General features: G+C 43.4%; 1 protein-coding gene across 4 annotated transcripts in view; it reads right to left on the bottom strand.

Moving 5' to 3' along the window:
* slc26a10 (solute carrier family 26 member 10) overlaps nt 1-19,302 on the bottom strand; it is an 87,235-nt gene that overhangs the window by 40,692 nt on the left and 27,241 nt on the right. For all 4 annotated transcript variants that reach the window (XM_072248673.1, XM_072248674.1, XM_072248676.1 and 1 more), the window contains exons 7-11: nt 17,477-17,624; nt 14,504-14,617; nt 12,024-12,101; nt 9,341-9,436; nt 8,947-9,053 (exon numbers count right to left, since the gene is read on the bottom strand). In XM_072248673.1, coding sequence (XP_072104774.1) covers nt 8,947-9,053; nt 9,341-9,436; nt 12,024-12,101; nt 14,504-14,617; nt 17,477-17,624 — 543 coding nt within the window. The remainder of the gene's footprint in view (nt 1-8,946; nt 9,054-9,340; nt 9,437-12,023; nt 12,102-14,503; nt 14,618-17,476; nt 17,625-19,302) is intronic.

Here is a 19,302-nt window from a genome sequence, read left to right as displayed (position 1 = left end):
CTTTGTGCTGATAAAATTTAGCCAGGACACCAAGGGCAACTCCCCTGCTCTTCTTTAAGATCAAGGCATGGATTCCTTCATGTCAAGCCTTAGAACACATGAACAAACACAGGAAAATTGGAGCAGGGGTAGGCCACTTGGCTCCTCAAGCCTCTCTCCACCATTCAATAAGATTATGGGTGATCTGGCCGAGGCCTCAGTTCCTGCTGTGCTGGTTTCCCACTGCCCCAATCTTTCAAAAGTGCATCCACCCCTCTTTAAATACCCCCCAATTGATCTGGCCTCCACACCCCTCTGCTCTGGGGTAGGGAATTCCAGAGATCCACCAGCCTCTGCAACAAGTTATTGCTCCATACCCCTTTGATGATAAGGAATTCAATGAAGGGGCCAGAGCTGGTACACTTTTTAAAGGAAAGATGTGCTGTCCAATAGAGTTTCACCAGTTCAATTCCTGGGATGAGAGGGGTGAGCAATAAAGAAATCAGATTTACGCTCACAGCACGCTGGAGGAACTCAGCAGGTCGGGCAGTATCCATGGAAACGATCAGTCAATTTTTCCAAGGATGCTGCCCGATCTGCTGAGTTTCTCCAGCGTGTTGTGAGTGTTGCTTTGACCCCAGCATTTGCAGATTATTTTGTGTTTAAGAAATCAAATTTGTCTTCTTTGGAATTCAGAGTAATGAGGGGCGAGCTTATGGAATGCGTACGACCCTGAGTGAGCTTGACAGGGTCGATATTGAGATATTTCCAACTAGTGGGAGGGTCTTCAATGAGGGGACATGGTTATAGGATTATGGCCAGTCATTTATAACTGAGATGCATAGGAACATCATTTCTCAGAGACTGGTGAACCTCTGGAACCCTCTGCCCCTGAGGGTTGTGGAGGCCAGGTCACCGGAGGTATTTTAAGATTGTGGAATGAAGGCGACGTGGAGCTGACACAAAAGTGGAGATGGGGCCTGGGACTCACTGACCACGATCATATGCGGGATTCCTTTAGCCAGAAGGGGCGGTGAATTGGTGGAATTCATTGCCACAGGCAACTGTGGGGGCCAAGTCATTACTTATATTTAAAGTGGAGGTTGATGGGGTTCTTGATTTAATCACGGTGTCAAAGGTTACGGGGAGAAGGCAAGAGACCGTGGTTGAAAGGAATAATAAATCAGCCATGATGGAATGGCAGATCAGACTTGATGGGCTGAATGGCCTAATTGTGCTCTTATGGTCTTAGTGAATATTGGGACAGGCTTGAGGGGATGAGTGACTTACTCCTACACGGACCTTGTTGTGTTCTTGCGTTGTAAGAACCACATATCATTCACCCTTATGAATACTACTCTCAATGAACCACAGTTCACTTTGTCTACAAGACCTAAGACAGCTGGAGTTCAGAAACTGAACATATCCCTCCATTCCTATTTAACAGCTTCTTAACCAGTTCTGTCGTATCTGCTTTCACTGCCGTCCCTGGCAGTGCATTCCAGGCAGAAACTTCTGGTTTTATCTTGAAAGTAAGGTTGTGCTTTTAACGATTTCCTGCACAAATATGTGAAGTCCCCAAAACAAAATACTGGACTTGGATGGCAGCATTTTTCAGGGGCTATTTTAGAGCCTGTAAGACAACTTTGACCAGGCACAGGCTGCTTCAGGAAACAAAACACTAGCAGCATGTATATAAACTTTATTTCCAAAGACTACAAGTACAATTTGTTCAATATTTTGCAATACAATTTGGGCCAAAAATAAAAGTCACAATGCAAAATGTTTTTTTTTTCCTTTCACTTGAAACTCATGCAGGAAAACCCAGGCGTGATGCAAACTGCAAAAAGGATTTTGGTCAATAATCAATGGGGAAGGTGGAGCCAGCAGCCCATTGATGGAATGTGATCGTGGGACCGTCGCAGCAGGAAGAGGAGCCAGGGTGCTGAGGGGACAAACAAAATAGGACAGCAAAACAACGGAAAGAAGATGAGATTAAAGCAATTATAACACTGAGCGAAGACTTTTGGTGAATGGAACCATTCATTTGACGAAGATAATCAACAAACTTATAGGTGAAGTCAAAAGAGTAAAGATTTTATGAAATGGATTGCTATTAGTGATTTGTCGGGATAGTAATCAACAAGGCAAAGTGATAATATTAAATAAAATAGATGGCAAAAAAGTACAATGCTCAATACCCAACAAAAGGAAGTGGACTAGAGGAGTTATTTTGGGGACACCAACAAAAGTTACTATGGATGAGATTAAACAGAACATAAAAGGAGCAAAAATTATTGAGGCCAAACGTTTGAAAGATATAAGAAACGGGAAAAAGTGTGATAGTTTATCGGTTTTGATCAACTTTGATGAAGAGAGATTGCCGACCAAAGTTTATTTAGGGTATATGTGTTATGAGGTCAGAATATATATTCCACCGCCTTTAAGATGCTTTAAATGTCAGAAATTCGGGCATATTGTGGCGGTCTGCAGAGGGAAACAAAGTTGTGCCGGAGAACATGAATATGGGAGATATGAGGCGGGAGCTAGGTTGAAATGCTGCAATTGTGCTGAGGAACACACTGCAGTTTATCAGGGGTGCTTTATTAGCAAAAAAGAAGCTGAGATACAATATGTAAAAGTAACTCAAGAGATCAGTTACGTAGAGGCAGTGAAATCATTTGCTGGAAAAAAGAAGGCTATCAAGCAAACAAATATAGGGAATAATAAACTGGTAAACTGTGAGGGTTGTGATATGATAAATAAGGATACACTAATTATGAGTAAGAAGGATTTTGTACTGTTTATGGTAGATGCAATTAACTGTTCAGCGCAAACAGACAAAAGAACCGAAAAAATTATAGTCAAGTCTGCAGAAAAATATCTTGGTATTACAGGGCTTAGGTGGGAAGCAGTCAAAGAAACGCTGAATGGAGGATCAAATAGTTCCCTGGCAGGAGAGGTGGGAAATTAATGGCTGTGTATACATATATATATATATATATAAAAATAAATATTACAAGGGAATGCAAGGAGTCTTATTGCAAATGATCAAGAATTTACAAAATATGTACCAGAATTTAAGGAAAAAACCTCAGATTTTATGTTACAAGAAACATGGTTGAAACCCAGGGTAAATGTGCAGAATTCCATCAATAAATAGAAGTACTCAATAAGAACAACTGTGAGTTGGAAAGAGATTGGACAAAACGGTACTGCATTTAAAGGAGATGGTTTCTGAAAGAGATGCTTGTTGTCAAAAATTCAGTGACATGGAAAACAGATTGAAAATGGAGGAACTTATTCCAAAGTTACAAAAAGAAAAAGGAATTTGTTGCAAAGTGAATTATCTACATTCAGATTATAAAATGAAAACGTGGAAACAACTGAGGAAGAATTTCAAGATCTCAATAAACAAGTACAGGCTTTGATTCAAGAAAAGGAAAACTTGGAAATAGCAGATAGACTTGGAAAACAACAATTTTAAATGTTAAACATGCGATAATGAATATTCTCAAACAAGAAGCTTTTAGTTTTACAAATGATTCAAATTAAATTAACGTAATTTGAGGCAATGCAATTATTTGGAAACCACGTGACAAAAATTTGAGAAGAAAAACAATCTGCGACATTGCTATTTAATGAGCACATACAGCATTTGCAAGCGGAATTGTAATTAATTATACATCCTGCGGAGGGCAGTAGTACGCCTAGATGTGTCTAAACTGCTGGAAATAGAAGAAGAAGACGAAGAAGAGGAGCAGCCAGAGTGTGAGTGGCTCAGGGTAGGAGTGGAGCTTTGAGGCTTTGGCTCGAGGAACTTCAGTGAGCAGAGGCTGAGGACGAGCCTGCTCCCAGTGTGGTAAGGCCGGGTAAGTTCCTTTAATTAATTTAATTAATTTAGGAGTAGGTAATGGAGGCAGCAGTTAGGGCAGTCGAGTGGTCCGTATGCAGTATGTGAGAAGTCGGGGACAGCACAACTGTCCCTGATGACTACACCTGTAAAAGGTGCATCCAGCTGCAGCTCCTGACAAACCGAGTTAGGGAACTGGAGCTGGAGCTGGATGAACTTCGGATCATTTGTGAGGCAGAGGCAGAAATAGACAGGAGTTTCAGGGAGGCAGTCACCCCCTAAAAGTCACGAGGCATGTAACTGGGTGACTGTCAGGAGAGGGAAGGGGAATAGACAGAAAGAACAGAGCACCCCTGTGGCCGTTCCAATCAACAATAAGTATACCGTTGGTGGGGACGACCTACGAGGGACAAGTTGTAGTGGTCACATCTCTGGCGCCGAGACTAGACCCTCAGCTAAGAAAAGAAGGAGGGAAAAGAGGAGAGCAGTAGTGATAGGGGACTCGATAGTTAGGGGGACAGGTAAGAGGTTCTGTGGGAGAGATCGAGAATCCCCAATGGTCTCTTTTCTCCTTGATGTCAGGGTCCACGATATCTCGGATCGAGTTCTTGGTATTCTCAGGAGGGAGGGTGAGCAGCCAGATGTCATGGTCCATGTAGGGACCAATGACGTGGATAGGAAGGAGGAGGAGGTCCTGCAAAGAGAGTTTAGGGAGTTATATGCAAAGTTGAAGGACAGGACCTCCAGGGTTGCAATCTCAGGATTGCTACCTGTGCCACGTGCTAGTGAGGCTAGAAACAGGAAGATAGTGTACCTAAATACATGGCTAAGGAGCTGGTGCAGGAGGGAGGGCTTCATGGTTCTGGACAATTGGGCCTTGTTCCAGTGAAGGTGGGACCTGTTCCGACAGGACGGATTGCACCTGAACTGGAGGGGGACTAACATCCTTGCAGATAGATTTGCTAGCGCTGCTCTGGGGGGTTTAAACTAGATATACAGGGGGAGGAGAACCAGAGTGTTAGAGCAGATAGTGAGGTGGAGGAGGATAAAGGTCATGCGAGGACTGCATGTACAGACAGAAATCAAAGGTTTGTACCTGATAGAAATATTCTCAGGTGCATCTATTTCAATGCAAGGAGTATTGTAGGTAAGGCAGATGAGCTTTGGGCATGGATTGGCATGTGGGATTACGACATTATTGCTATTACTGAGACTTGGTTGCAGGAGAGGCAGGACTGGCAGCTTAATGTTGTTTCAGACGTGACAGAGGGGGAGGGATGAAAGGGGGAGGAGTGGCATTACTAGTCAGGGAAAATATCACAGCTGTGCTTAGACAGGACAGCCCTGAAGGCTTGTCTACAGAGGCCAAATGGATGGAGCTGAGGAACGGGAAAGGTGTGATCACACTAATAGGGTTGTATTATAAACTGCCCAATAGTCAGAGAGAATTGGAGAAGCAAATCTGTAGAGAGATAGCAGACCAATTAAAAAACAGAAAGTTGTAATAGTAGGGGATTTTAACTTTCCACATATTGCCTGGGACTGCCACACTGTGAAAGGGCTAGATGGTGTGGAGTTTGTCAAATGTGTTCAGGAAAGTTTTCTAAATCAATACATAGAGGTACCTACGAGAGAGGATGCAATACTTGATCTCCTATTAGGGAACCAGACAGGTCAGGTGACAGAAGTACGTGTAGGTGAACATTTTGGGTCCAGTGACCAAAATGTCATTACAAGGGGTGATTGATAAGTTCGTGGCCTAAGGTAGAAGAAGTCAATTTTAGAAAACCTAGCACATTCAACATAGTTCCCTCCTACATTTACACACTTAGTCCAGCGGTTGTGCAGCATACAGATCTTGGACCTCCAGAAAGTGTCCACAGCAGGGGTGATTAATAAGTTCATGGCCTAAGGTAGAAGGAGATGAGTTATACAGCTCTTGTTACATGCACGTGCAGTTCAACTCTTTGCATGATTATGCAGAAGGTTTGAAGTTAATAACTCATCAGGGGTGATTGATAAGTTTGTGGCCTAAGGTAGAAGGAGATGAGTTATTAACTTCAAACTTTCTGCATAATCACTCAAAGAGTTGACCTGGACCAACTGGAAAAATGGGCCAGAAAATGGCAGATGGAATTTAATACAGACAAGTGTGAGGTGTTGCATTTTGGAAGGACAAATCAAGGTAGGACATACACAGTAAATGGTAGGGCACTGAGGAGTGCGGAGGAACAAAGGGATCTGGGAGTTCAGATACATAATTCCCTGAAAGTGGCATCACAGGTAGACAGGGTTGTAAAGAAGGCTTTTGGCAGCCTGGCATTCATAAATCAAAGTATTGCATACAGGAGTTGGGATGTTATGGTGAGGTTGTATAAGACATTGGTGAGGCCAAATTTGGAGTATTGTGTGCAGTTCTGGTCACCTAACTATAGGAAGGATATCAGTAAGATTGAAAGAGTGCAGAGAAGATTTACTAGGATGTTGCCGAGTCTTCAAGAGTTGAATAACAGGGAAAGATTGAACAGGTTAGGACTTTATTCCTTGAAGCGTAGAAGAATGAGGGGAGATTTGATAGAGGTTTACAAAATTATGAGGGGTATAGACAGAGTAAATGTGAGTAGGCTGTTTCCACTTAGATTAGGAGAGATGAATACGAGAGGACATGGCTTTAGGGTGAAAGGGGAAAGGTTTAGGGGGAACATTGGGGGGAACTTCTTCACTCAGAGTGGTGGGAGTGTGGAATGAGCTGCCATCTGACATGGTAAATGCGGGCTAACTCTTAAGTTTTAAGAATAAATTGGATAGAAACATGTATGGGAGAGGTCTGGAGGGTTATGGACTGGGTGGAGGTCAATGGGACTAGTGGAATAAAGTTTTGGCACAGACTAGAAGGACCAAATGGCCTGTTTCCTGTTCTGTAGTGTGCTATGGTTCTATGGTTCTATGAATAGGGAAGGAGCTGGGGCTGTTCTCTGTTTGACCACAAGAGTTCAGGATCACTCCTTCAACATATAAGTGGCCTCACCCATTGTCAACAACTCCTTGGAAAGTTATAATTGATGACCTTGTAGAAACAATTCATTATTTGTTATGAAATAAATTATATGAAGTGAGAACTTAATCATAATTCATACTGAAGGACTGAAGAACTGACTTCCTTTACCCACACAAATGCGATGCACATCCTCTATAGCCTGCAAATTCGTGTGCATGTCTAAATGACTCCTAAGCACCTCCATTGTTTCTGCATCCAGCACCACCCTGGCAGAGCATTTCAGGCACTCTCCACTCTCTGTGTAAAAAAACTTGGCCCATACATCGTCCTTGAACTTCCCTCTCTCACCTTCAAGCTACGCCCTCTAGTATTCAACATTTTGACCCTGGGTAAGACTCAAACTGCCTCCCCTATCTGTGCCTCTCATAATTTTATAAGCTCCTATCAGGTGTCCCCTCAGCCTCTGACGCCTTAGAGAAAACAATCCATGTTTGTCCAGTCTCTCCTTATAACTAATACTCTCCAATCCAGGCAACATCCTGGTGAACTTCTACACCCTGTCCACAGCCACCACATCCTTCCCATAATGAAGCAACCAGAACTGAGCTGGAATCTGGGCTAAATGTTCACTGATTGACTGGAATTGTATACAATTGTATACAGTTGTATACACTGGAATTTAGAAGGATGAGAGGGGATCTGATTGAAACATATAAGATTATTAAGGGATTGGACACGCTAGAGGCAGGAAACATGTTCCCGATGTTGGGGGAGTCCAGAACCAGAGGCCACAGTTTAAGAATAAGGGGTAGACAATTTAGAACAGAGTTGAGGAAAAACTCTTTCACACAGAGGGTTGTGGTTCTGTGGAATGCTCTGCCTCAGAAGGCAGTGGAGGCCAATTCTCTGGATTCTTTCAAAAAAGAGTTAGATAGAGCTCTTAAAGATAGCGGAGTGAAGGGATATGGGGAGAATGTAGGAAAAGGGTACCGATTGTGAATGATCAGCCATGATCACAGTGAATGGTGGTGCTGGCTTGAAGGGCTGAATGGCCTACTCCTGCACCTATTGTCTATTGTCTATTGTCAAGGCTGAATTGTGGATGGCAGTTGTGTTATTGTACAAATACTGTAATCTCTATAATTGTGCGCAATGAGCTCTTTAAATGTGGCGTCATGCTGCCACCTGGGCTTAGGAAAACCATGCCTATATCTAACAACACAGAGAAACATAGCTGTGCCAACTGTATACCAGCAGGTGGCTGGCTGTATGAACATACTAAATAAGAGAGATCTCGTCACTCGGCCCCTTGAGCCTGCCTCATCACTCAATTTGATCAGGGCTGATCTACTTGGAATTAAAATTGGTTTATTGTTGTCTCATCTACTGAAATACAATGGAAAAACTTGTCTTGCATACTGTTCATACAGATTAGATAACTAAACAGTGCACTGAGGTAGGACAAAGTAAAACAGTAACAGAATGCAGAATAAAGTGTTACAGCTACAGAGAATGGACAGTGCAGGCAGACAATCAGGTATAAGGTCATAACAATGTAGATTGCGAGGTCAAGAGTCCATGAATTTGTACCAGGGAGCCATCTAGTAGTCATAACAGCAGGATAGAAGCTTTCTCTGAGCCTGGTGGTATGTGCTTTCAGGCTTTTGTATCTTCTGCCTGATGGGAGAGGGGAGAAGAGGTGTGTTGGTCTTTGAGTATGTTGGCTCCTTTAATAAGGCAGAGAGAAGTTTAGACAGAGTCCATGGAGAGGAGGCTAATTTTTTTTTTCAATTCCACTCTTCTGTCTCCCTGCAGTAACCTTACAGCTTCTCACTTTTCCAGAACTGACCACTCGTGTTCTCAAAAATAATCAGAGCTCCCCGGCATTTGAAGAAAGGAAATCGAATTGCTCACAACGTTCTGCGAGAAAACACTTTGCCCCCTGTCTGTGCTCAATGAGAGACCACTGATTTTTGAACTGCAACCTCCACCCCCCAGTTCTAGACTGCTCAAGGGGAAACATTCTCTCTACACCTGCCCTCACCAGGGTAGTACAGGTTTTGTCGCTCAGCAATACATCAGACACTAATCATACAGCACTGAGTGATTACAGTACCTCTGAGTGCGGTAGATCACAGTCATCATCGAGAAGACCACTCCCACAGCGAGTCCCAGGTCTGCGTTGAGGGTGATAACTGCCAGCCATGTGACCACCCAGACCATCTGAAGAAAGGTACATAGTTCAAGGTGTTATTATTTTCTTACAGCAGGTTCGGTAGATCAAATAGATCACAGGATGCGTAACAGGACCTAATGACGGGGACATTCCAGCTCCTGTTTAGAGATGATTGATTATTTTTACTGATTATTGATTATTGACACTGATGGGGCCAATCCTGAGCTGGGAAGGCCATCAATCAATTTGTGTCTCACTGCTTCTAGAATGACTTCTTAAAGTGGCTCAGCTACGTCAGAAGATGATTGCACACTGGTCGACTTGAAAGACTTACAAAGTCCATCCGACTGACTCTCCAAAGTTGTGGGAGGTCCTGAAACTGGAGGAACATCTGGCGCAGACTGGTGATGTTGATGCAGGCTAGGACAGCCTAGAAAGAGAGGAGATTATATTAAACCTGCCTCCAAACTGCCAGGTCAGCACACTGTAGGAAGTAATTTGATTGAACTGCAGAGGAAATTCACGAGAATGTTGCCTAGGATGGAGTGTTTCATTTATAAGGAGAGTCTGGATAGGTTGGGTCTGATTTCCTTGGAGTAGCAGAGACTGAGCGGGAACCTAACGTGAGAGACATGGATGGGCCAAATATGGCAGAGTTATAGATTTAGGGTAAGGGACAAAATACTTAGAGGGGATCTGGGGAAGAATTATTATCCCCACAAGGGGTGGGGGTGGTTAGAATCTGGAACACACTGCCTGAGGGGATGGGGGAGGCAGATCTCACGATATTTAGGAAGTATCTGGACGAACACTTGAATCACCAAAGCAGAGAAGGGCACGGACCAAATGCTGTTAATGTGATTGGTGTAGGTGGGTACTTGTTGGTCAACATGGGCTAAGGGCCTGATTCAGTGCTCTATAATTCTGAGTCTATGGTTTACCCTGGTCCCCACAGGAAAACAATGTTTATTATTTGAATAAAATATCCACAGTTCTCCTCTCTGTAAGGCAGAGCCTATATTAAGCCTCAAATTCCTTACATAATCCATGTTTTCTACTCTGTGTTAACATCATTGATTGCAGTGGTGCACTAGTAGAGCCGCTACCTCACAGCTCTAGACACCCAGGTTCAATCCCGACCTCTGGTGCTGTCTGTCTGGAGTTCTCACATTCTCCCTGTGACAGTGTGAGTTTCAAACTTCAAAGTTGAAAGTACAAAGTTGAAAGTATACTACATACAACCTTGAGATTTGTCTCCTTACAGGCAGCCACAACACAAAGAGTCCCAATAGTCCATTAAAAAATAAGACTGTCAAACACCCAATGAGCAGAAAATGAACAAATCGTGCAAACGATAAAAAGTAAGCAAATAACATTCAGAGCTGAAGTTCAGGAAAGTGAGTTCACAGCTGCAAAGTCAGTCATCACTGCAACTGGTCTAGGCCACAGCCTCAGTTCAGCACAGAGACAAGTAAACCTCACCGAGCATTGAGCTAAACACTCAGTGAGCTAAGCAGTGAGCCTCCGGCTCCGACACCCGATCCTTTCAAATCGGCCAAGCATCGATTTGTTCCTCACATTCAGACCCGGACCCTTCTAATTCGATATGGTCTCAGGCCTGGGCCCCACCACCTTGATTCAGCCCACGAATGACCTTTCCAATCTGACCTGGCGTTTAAATGGGTCAAAATTCAGCTCGTTCCTCGCTCTTGGGCCTGGGACCCACTACCTCAAATCTGCCTCGCCTCGCCTCAGATCTGTGGCTTCAAATCAGTTCCAAGTCTGCTTCAGCAATGGCCAAATATTGGCTCCTTCCTCGATCTCAGGCTCAGGCCCAGGCCCAGGCACCTCGATTTGGTCCATACACTCCACACCGCAACCATCCTGCACCTTTGAAACTTCAGAATCAGAATCAGGTTTATTATCACTGGCGTGTGACGTGAAATTTGTTAACTGAGCAGCAGCAGTTCAATGCAATTCCTTGAACCTTGTCCAGTTCAAAGGGGCCCAAAATTGTTCACAATTGAGGCCTCATCTGAGCTTTATAAAGTTTCAACATTATATCCTTGCTTTTATCTTCTAGTCCACTTGAAATGAATGCTAATTTTTTATTTGCCTTCCTCACTACAGACTCAACCTGCAAATTAACCTTTCGGGAATCCTGCACAAGCACTCCCATGTCCGTTTGAGCCTCCATTTATAAAATAGTCTATGCTTTTATTTCTTCTACCAAAGTGCATGACCACACACTTCCTGACACTGTATTCCATCTGCCACTTCTTTGCCCATTCTCCTAAACTATTGAGGTCCTTCCATAGCCTCTCTCTCTACTTCCTCAAAACTACCAGCCCCTCCACCCATTTTCATATCATCTACAAACTTTACAAAGAGCAGTTAGTAGTTTTGTTTGCTGCCAGTAAGGCATCGTTGTGTTTCAGCAATGCCATCTTCCCCTGGTGCCCTGGTTTCCTCCCACATACCAAAGGCATGTGGGTCAGTGGGATAATTGGTTGTGAATTGCCTCTTAGTGTGTGGGGCAGAGAAAGAATCCGGGGTGGAGAGAGTTCAGGGAGTTATGTGGGGAGTAAAATGGGAACAGTACAGTACTGGTGTAAGTGGTTGTTAAAGGTCAGCACAGAGTGGTTTGGCTGAAGGGCCTGTTTCTAAGGTGTAGGGCTCTTAGTCTTTGACTTCTTACCAACTCTCATACGTGTGTAATGGAGTCTCTGATGGTGAAGGCGTGTCAAACGGGGTGGGGGAATGAAGGGCTTATCTTTAGCTTTGTCTGGGACACACACTATGGGATCACTGTGTAACTCTTCCCAAGGGGAGAACGAAGGACAATGTCTCGCTCTGCTATGGTAACTAAGCACACAATTACGTCCGGAATCCTTCACAGGATACAAATGAAAATCTTTGTCAGGTTCTGAAGAAATTAGAATAAACAAATAATTGCTTTAACTGTAGTATGGAGTCAAGTGGCAGAAACAGTTAACTGATTGGGTTATTTTCCTCACCTTGGGCAGGAAGTAAAACAGTGGACCAATCAGGAGCAGCACCGCCAAGACAACCAGACAGGTGAAAAACCCAGCAAGCTACGATGTAAAAAAAGCAAAAGAGGATTAAGTAGAACTCATTATAACTTCCTCCCACTTTGCAGTTCACTTGGTAGCCCACTGGATTCTACTGCATAGTTCTGATGACATTATCTAATTAGGCAGCAGAGTGGCATACCTGGTAGTGTCGCCACTGCACAGCACTAGTGCATGGGTTTGAACCTCATCTCTGGCACCCTGTGGAGTTTGCATGTTTTCCTTGTGACTGTGTGGGTTTCCCCAGGTGATCTGGTTCCCTCGCACATTGCAAAGGCATCTAATCAGCCACTGTAAATTGTCCCCAGTGTGTGAGTGAGGGGGAGAATTGGGCAGGAGTTAATGGGAATGTGGAGACAGAAAAAATGGTGTAAAATGGAATTAGTGTAAGTGGATGCTTGTTGGTATGGTCTCAGTGGGCTGAAGGGCCTCTTTCTGTGCTGTATCTCTCTCTCATATTCAGATTTATTTATCCTGTGTACATTGAAACACATGACAAAATGTGTCACTTGCATTAACAACCAACACACCGAAGGATGTGCTGGGAACGGCCTGCAAGCTCCACCACGCATTCCGGCACCAACACAGCATGTCCACAATACTCAGCAGAACAACACAGAGCCCAACAAAACAGAACAGAACAAGCAACAAAACAAGCCCCGTTCGCCTTTCCCACCCTCCCTCTCACTCACACACGCGTGTAGTCCTCCAATTGCAGGACAAGCCTCTGGGCCTCCTGGCTTCAGCTATTTGATTGGCCATTAGCTCTGATAAGCTATTTCCATAGTCTCCGCTTTCAGAGGCAGTGGTTCCATTTGAATCACTGGCTTTGCTCCTTAGAGAGTAGGAAAAGTGCTCCTTGTGTGCATTAATTACCTAAACTCATTCCAGAACTCGAGGAGAGTCTGGAATAGATGGGGGAGGGGAGCAATTTTCACATACAGTGCACAATTTTCAACATCCAATGATGTTGACCACTGCAGACTGTAAGTTGTGCTTCCCTTCCCGTCCCACAATGAGGGGGAAACCTCATTGCAACCTATCAAATCTTGAAAAGTCTGGATAAAGTGGATGTGGAGAGGATGTTTCATCAAAACTGAGGCACACCCATTTAGAACAGAGATGAGGAATCTCTGTTTCTCATCTCTGAGGGAATTTTTAGCCAGAGGGTGGTGAATTTGTGGAATTCATTGCCACAGACGGGTGTGAAGGCCAAGTCATTGGGTTTACTTAAGGTGAAGTTTGATAAGTTCTTGATTGATCAGGATGTGAAAGGTTACAGGGAGAAGGCAAGAGAATGGTGTTGAGAGGGATAATAAATCAGCCATGATGAAATGGCAGAGCAGACCTGATGGGCCAAATGGCCTAATTCTGCTCCTATATCTTATGGTCTTATCGTCTTATTTTGTGAGACTGTTCTTGCCCCCACCATCTTGTGAATTGACTCTTTCCAAATAAGAAGTTGTTTATATGGTTATGTAGAAATGGTAAGCTTGTAGAAACAACAGCCGGTGACTTGAAGTAGCCTGAGCCCAATATTTGGCTGAACTGGCGAAACTGTTTTGAACTGTTCTGATTCAGGGAGAACAGAGAAAGTGTCTTGAGGCACAAGTCTGGTGGAAGAGCAATACGGTGATACTGTTCATAGCCTTGGGCAAGACCCAATGAGAAGCTGACATAGAACAGTTAGAGGAGCCTGAGCCTACAAAATGGAAACACAACAGATTGATCTGATAAGAAGGAGGATAACAATAGAGGAGGATATTGGGAGTACATGCAGCCACAACTCTGGAGACCAATCATCACAAAAGTAGATGACCCCAACTGGAAATTCGGAGGTTCCATTGGGATCAAGAGGAACACCTGGCCAGCATCAGCTCCTTCACTCCAGGTATTACCTTTTCTATTGAAAAAGGATCAAGTGCTTTCCCAGTGTATAATAAACTCTTCTCGGGCTTCCAGCCGTGTACAGGTATCGATTATAACCGATGTTTCAATGACAATCTCCACCATCCTCGATGAAGATGGCAGAGTTTATCATTGAAACGTCAGTTATATTGATACCTTTTCCATTCTTTGAATGTTCAGGTAGGGTCAGAGAAACCTAGTGGGTGTGCACACAGTTTTGTATGTTCGCGCGCTTGTTAACTGAACCAATAAAGGTACTTGTCAGTAAATACAGATTCTCTCTGTGCCTAACTGATCAATATTGTTGTGGGTGAATGTCTAGAAATGGACACAACACTCAGAGAGTCACTGAGAACAGTTATGAATTCATATCCCAGGACTCAGGAGACCTGTGAGATATTTCTTACTTTTAGCTTGATATCCAAGATTTAAACAGTGGCATACCACAGCAGACTGAAGTAATTTCTGAGGCTCCGCAGTACTCTTTATATCCTCACCTGTGTGTGGCTACCAGCACTTTCTAGGATGTTACTTGTAGCTAGTGAGGCTGAACTTGGGAAACAGGTGAAAAAGGAGGCGACGGTGTTGGAAATACCATGAGCCAGCAGTTCCTGTGACAGAGACAGAAATAAGTTATTGGGAATACACAGATAGGGAAGGAAACAAAATATGTAGGCATTTGTCACTTTGCATTCAAAAATGGTCTTAGAATTGTACAGTATAGAAACAGGCTCTTTGACATATCATGTCTGTCTATACTAATCACACTTGCCTGAATTAATTCCATTTCCCCCTGTGTCTCATTATAGGAAGGATGTGAAGGCTTTGGAGAGGATATAGAAGAGGTTCACCACAACACTGCCTGGATTAGAGTGTGTGAGCTACAAGGAGAGGTTGGACAAACCCGGGCTGTGTCTTCTGGAGCATCGGTGGCCGAGGGAAGACTCGAAGTTGATAAGATTATGACATTAGGGCAGTCAGGGTCTTTTTCCCAGGATAGAAATGTCAGATATTAAAGAGCATGCATTTAAAGTGAGAAGGGGGATGTTTAAAGGAAGTGTGTGGGGCATATTTTTTACACAGAGACTGGAGGGTGCTTGGAACAGGCTTCCTAGTAGCAAATATGATAGAGGCACTTAAGAGACGGTTAGATAGACACATGAACACGCAGGGAGTGAAGGGATATGGATCATGTGCAGGCATAAGGGATTTAGTTTAATTCAGCATCATGGTCAGCACAGACATTGTGGACTGAAGGGCCTGTTCCTGTCTTGTACTGGTTCTGCGTTCTGTGTTCTATATATGCCCTGCTCATTCAAATATAATCTAAAGTGATTAGACAAGAGTATAGCTGGGATGTCGGAGGTAAATTTTTACACAGAGAGTGGTGGGTGGGTGGGTGGAACATCCTGCTAAGCATGGTGGTCGAGGCAGAAATACTCGGGGCATTTAAGAATGACAGACACATGGATGATAGAAAAATGGAGGACTATGTAGAAGGGAAGGGTTAGAGTGATCTTAGAGTAGGTTAGAAGGTTGGCACAACATTGGGGGCTGAAGAGCCAGCACTGGGTTGTAATGTTCTATATTCTAAGTACCTTTCATGTGTTGTTACTGTGTCTGCCTTCATCACCTCCCCTGCTACTGACCCTACAATTAAAAAAGGATTCCCTCTGGGCCTTTGAACATATTGTGTTGTCACCATGGACTTTCTATCTAATATCTTGCAAAAATTGGAGTTGCCCCATTTTTGGTTTCCCTGAGCAAAAGTGGTGGCTCCATAGGGTGACGGGGCCACACACATATTGAGTTGATCCATGCTTCTCCGCGAAGGAGGAGGGTCACTGAAATGCAAGAAGGCATGTTCCACCTGTTCCACCACCCAGTTTACCCATGGCTCGTATATATCCATGCTAATTGATTCCATGTCTCTTAATTCTCTTTTGCCCTCCCCCAACCTCCGAAACAATGATCAGTCTCAGTATTGAAACTTTAATTGTATCCCAAGTTCATCAACTTTTTCAAGCAGAGAATTTCACATTTCCCTACACTGGCATTGGAGGGAATCCAGGAGAGACTCACGGGATTAATTCCCAGGATAAGAGGTATGCCCATCTATCATTAAAGACCCTCACTATCTAGAACATGCCCTCTTCTCAGTACTGACATCAGGGAGGAGGTATAGGAGCCTGAAGACCTACATTCACTGTTTTATGAACAGCTTCTTCCTCTCCAATATCAAATTTCTGAACAGTCTCTGGACCCATTCCTCTTTTGACTATTTACTTCTTTATAGTAACTTATAGTAATTTTTATGTCTTGCTGTCACAAAACAACATGTCACTAATAATAAACCTTATTCTGATTCCTATCACAAGCAATTGAACAGATTAGGGTTGCATTCTTTGGAGTTTAGAAGAATGAGGGGTAATCTTACTGAAATGTATAGGACTCCAAGGAGGCTTGACAGGATGAGTGTCGAGTCATTTCCGTTAGAGGAGGAGTCTCAATAGAGGGGACATGTTTGCCAGACTAGGGGATGGTGATTTACAACAGAGGTGGGTGGGAACTTCTCAGAGAGGGTGGTGAACCTTGCTGAAGTTGTATAAGATATAGGTGAGGCCTTATTTGGAGTATTGTGTGCAGTTTTGGTCACCTACCTACAGGAAAGAGTACAGAGAATATTTATAAGGATGTTGCCAAGACTGGAGGACCTGAGTTATAAGGAAAGATTGAATAAGTTAAAATTTTATTCCGTAGAATGTAGAAGATTGAGGGGAGATTTGGCAGAGGTATACAAAATTATGAGGGGTATAGATAGGATAAATGCAAGCATTCTTTTCCACTGAGGTTGGCGAGACTGGAACTAGATGCCATGGGCTAAGGGTGAAAGGTGAAATGTTTAAGGGCAACATGGGGGAACCTCTTCACCTAGAGAGTAGTGAGAGTGTGGAACAAGTTGCCAGCGCAAGTAATGCATGCAATTTCAATTTCAACATTCAAGAGAAGCTTGGATAGGTACGTAGATGGGAGGGGAATGGAGGGCTATGGTCCATGTACAGGCCCATAGGACTATGCAGTTTAAATGGTTCAGCATGGAATGGATAGACCGAAGGGCCTGTTTCTGTGCTGTAGTGCTCTATGATTCCATGAATTCTCTGCTCTGGAGAAATGATGGGAATGTGGGGAGAATAAAAAATAAGATGTGTAGAATTAGCGTGATTGGGCAGTTGATGGTTAGTATAGACTCATTGGGCTGAAGGGCCTCTTTTTGAGCTGGATGCCTCTATGATTCTCTGAGAGGAAAAACCTAAAAGGGAAAAAGAAACTTCCTCAGACTCACTTCTTCCTGAAGTGCAGGAATGTTCTTTTCCATAGGACCTGTCCACTCCCAACTTCAAATTGGTGATTTATGAGAAAAGTGCACCAACTAGCATTTACGGAATATCCGTTAATCTGAAAATACAGACCTGGTTGGGGTCAATCTTGTATCTGTGCTTGTCAGCATAGATCATGGCTAGAGATACCGACACAGCATAGCCAACAAAGGTAATCGCCACCGTGTCTCCAACTAGGTTCGGGATGCTTCCCAGGGCTGGTAACTGAGGGCTTGGAAACCTGAGAAAAAAATACACAAAACACATTATTTTATTTCCACTTGCGATCAGAATCAGAATCAGCTTTGTTATCTCTGACATATGTTGTGAAATTTGTTGTTTTGGAGTTGCAGTCCAGTGCAATACATAAAAAGTACTTCAAGTTACAACAAGAATATATGAGAAATAGGTGAATGGTACAAAGAGAGAGCAAAACTTTGGGGTAGAGTTCATGGACCATTGAGAAACCAGACAGCGGGTGGGAAGAAACTATTCTTAAAACATTAAGTGCGTGTCTTCAGGCTCCTGTACCTCCCCGCTGATTGTAGTCATAAGAAAAAGGCATATTCTAGATGGTGAGGGTCCTTCATGATGGGTGCCACTTCCTTGGGTCACCATCTTGTGAAGATGTCCTCAATGATGGCGAGGCCAGGACTTGACAATTAATAGATAAGACAAGATGATACCAGGTTAAGGTTTGTTGGTGTGCCTTTTTCTGTTGGGATGCCAATATTAGAAGCTGAATGGAACTGCTGCTCATTTGTTTCTTCAAAGAACATTGTTTCTGGGCGATAGCAATCTTCCTAAGCAGGGCATTAAATTGCCCACTCTTCCTATCTCATTTGGAATTGAAACTGGTCACAATCCATCAAAGATAGGACACAGAACAGTGCAGCACAGCTACAGGCCCAGCAGCCCACGAGGTCTGTGCCAAATTTAACCAACCCTTTCTGCTTGCACATTGTCCATATCCCTCCATTCTCTGCATATTCATATGCCCCAGTTGAATGTTACTAACATATCTGCTGCTGTCACCATCCCTGCCAGCCCATTTCAGGCACCCACTATGCTTTGTGTTATAAACCTTGACCCCCTCATCTCCAACTGAGTATCCAAATTCACCCCAATATGCAATGTCACGTCAATGTGCAACTTTACCGACTCACATTGTTATTTAACAAATTGCATCTGGATGATCTTGTGCCCTTGAATATAAGAAAGAAATCCTACAAAGTGCTTGGAAGATGCTTTGCCAGATTTCTGATGTTTACTGCTTCTCTTAGTTGTACAGAAACTGAGACTATTTGATAAATCAAATATTTAGATCCCAACTTCATATCAAGATGGCTCAATCTAAAGTTGTACCACCAGAAAATCTATCCCTCAGGATTTCTTCCTCTGCTCTTTGGGGCACCCTCCCTTTTAATCCCAGTGTTGTCTTTGAGAGCCTCAGTGCCTCTATTTCTCGTTGGCTACTCTGACTGGTGCTCATGCACACTGGATGAGCCAAGAACTCCTCTGCTTTTTAATTGAACTTCTAGACAAGTTAAAACCTATAAGACCTGCCAAGATGGGTTCTGAAAGAATGTAAGGACAGCTTCTATCCCACTGCTTTCAGACTTTTGAGTGGACCACTCAAACACCAAAGATGAACTCTTTCTCCTCAATTTACCTTGCCATGGGCTTTACTCTTTGTCTACCTGCACTACTGAACCTTTTCTGTAACTGTAAAACTGCAGTCTATGTCCTTGAGATACTTACATATGGAAGGACCTATATTGGGAGCATATGAACAAAAGCTTTTCATTGTATTGCAGCACATGTGACAATAATAAAACCAAAAACCAACTTCTTGGTTAGAACTCCATTGTTCTGTTATGATTTTGTGAAGCTATGCATCAATTGGCTTTCCAGTCCTT

This window comes from Mobula birostris, chromosome X (genome assembly GCF_030028105.1).
Source record: "Mobula birostris isolate sMobBir1 chromosome X, sMobBir1.hap1, whole genome shotgun sequence".
Classification (NCBI taxonomy): domain Eukaryota; kingdom Metazoa; phylum Chordata; class Chondrichthyes; order Myliobatiformes; family Myliobatidae; genus Mobula; species Mobula birostris.
This window is presented reverse-complemented; position numbering and strand designations above follow the sequence as displayed.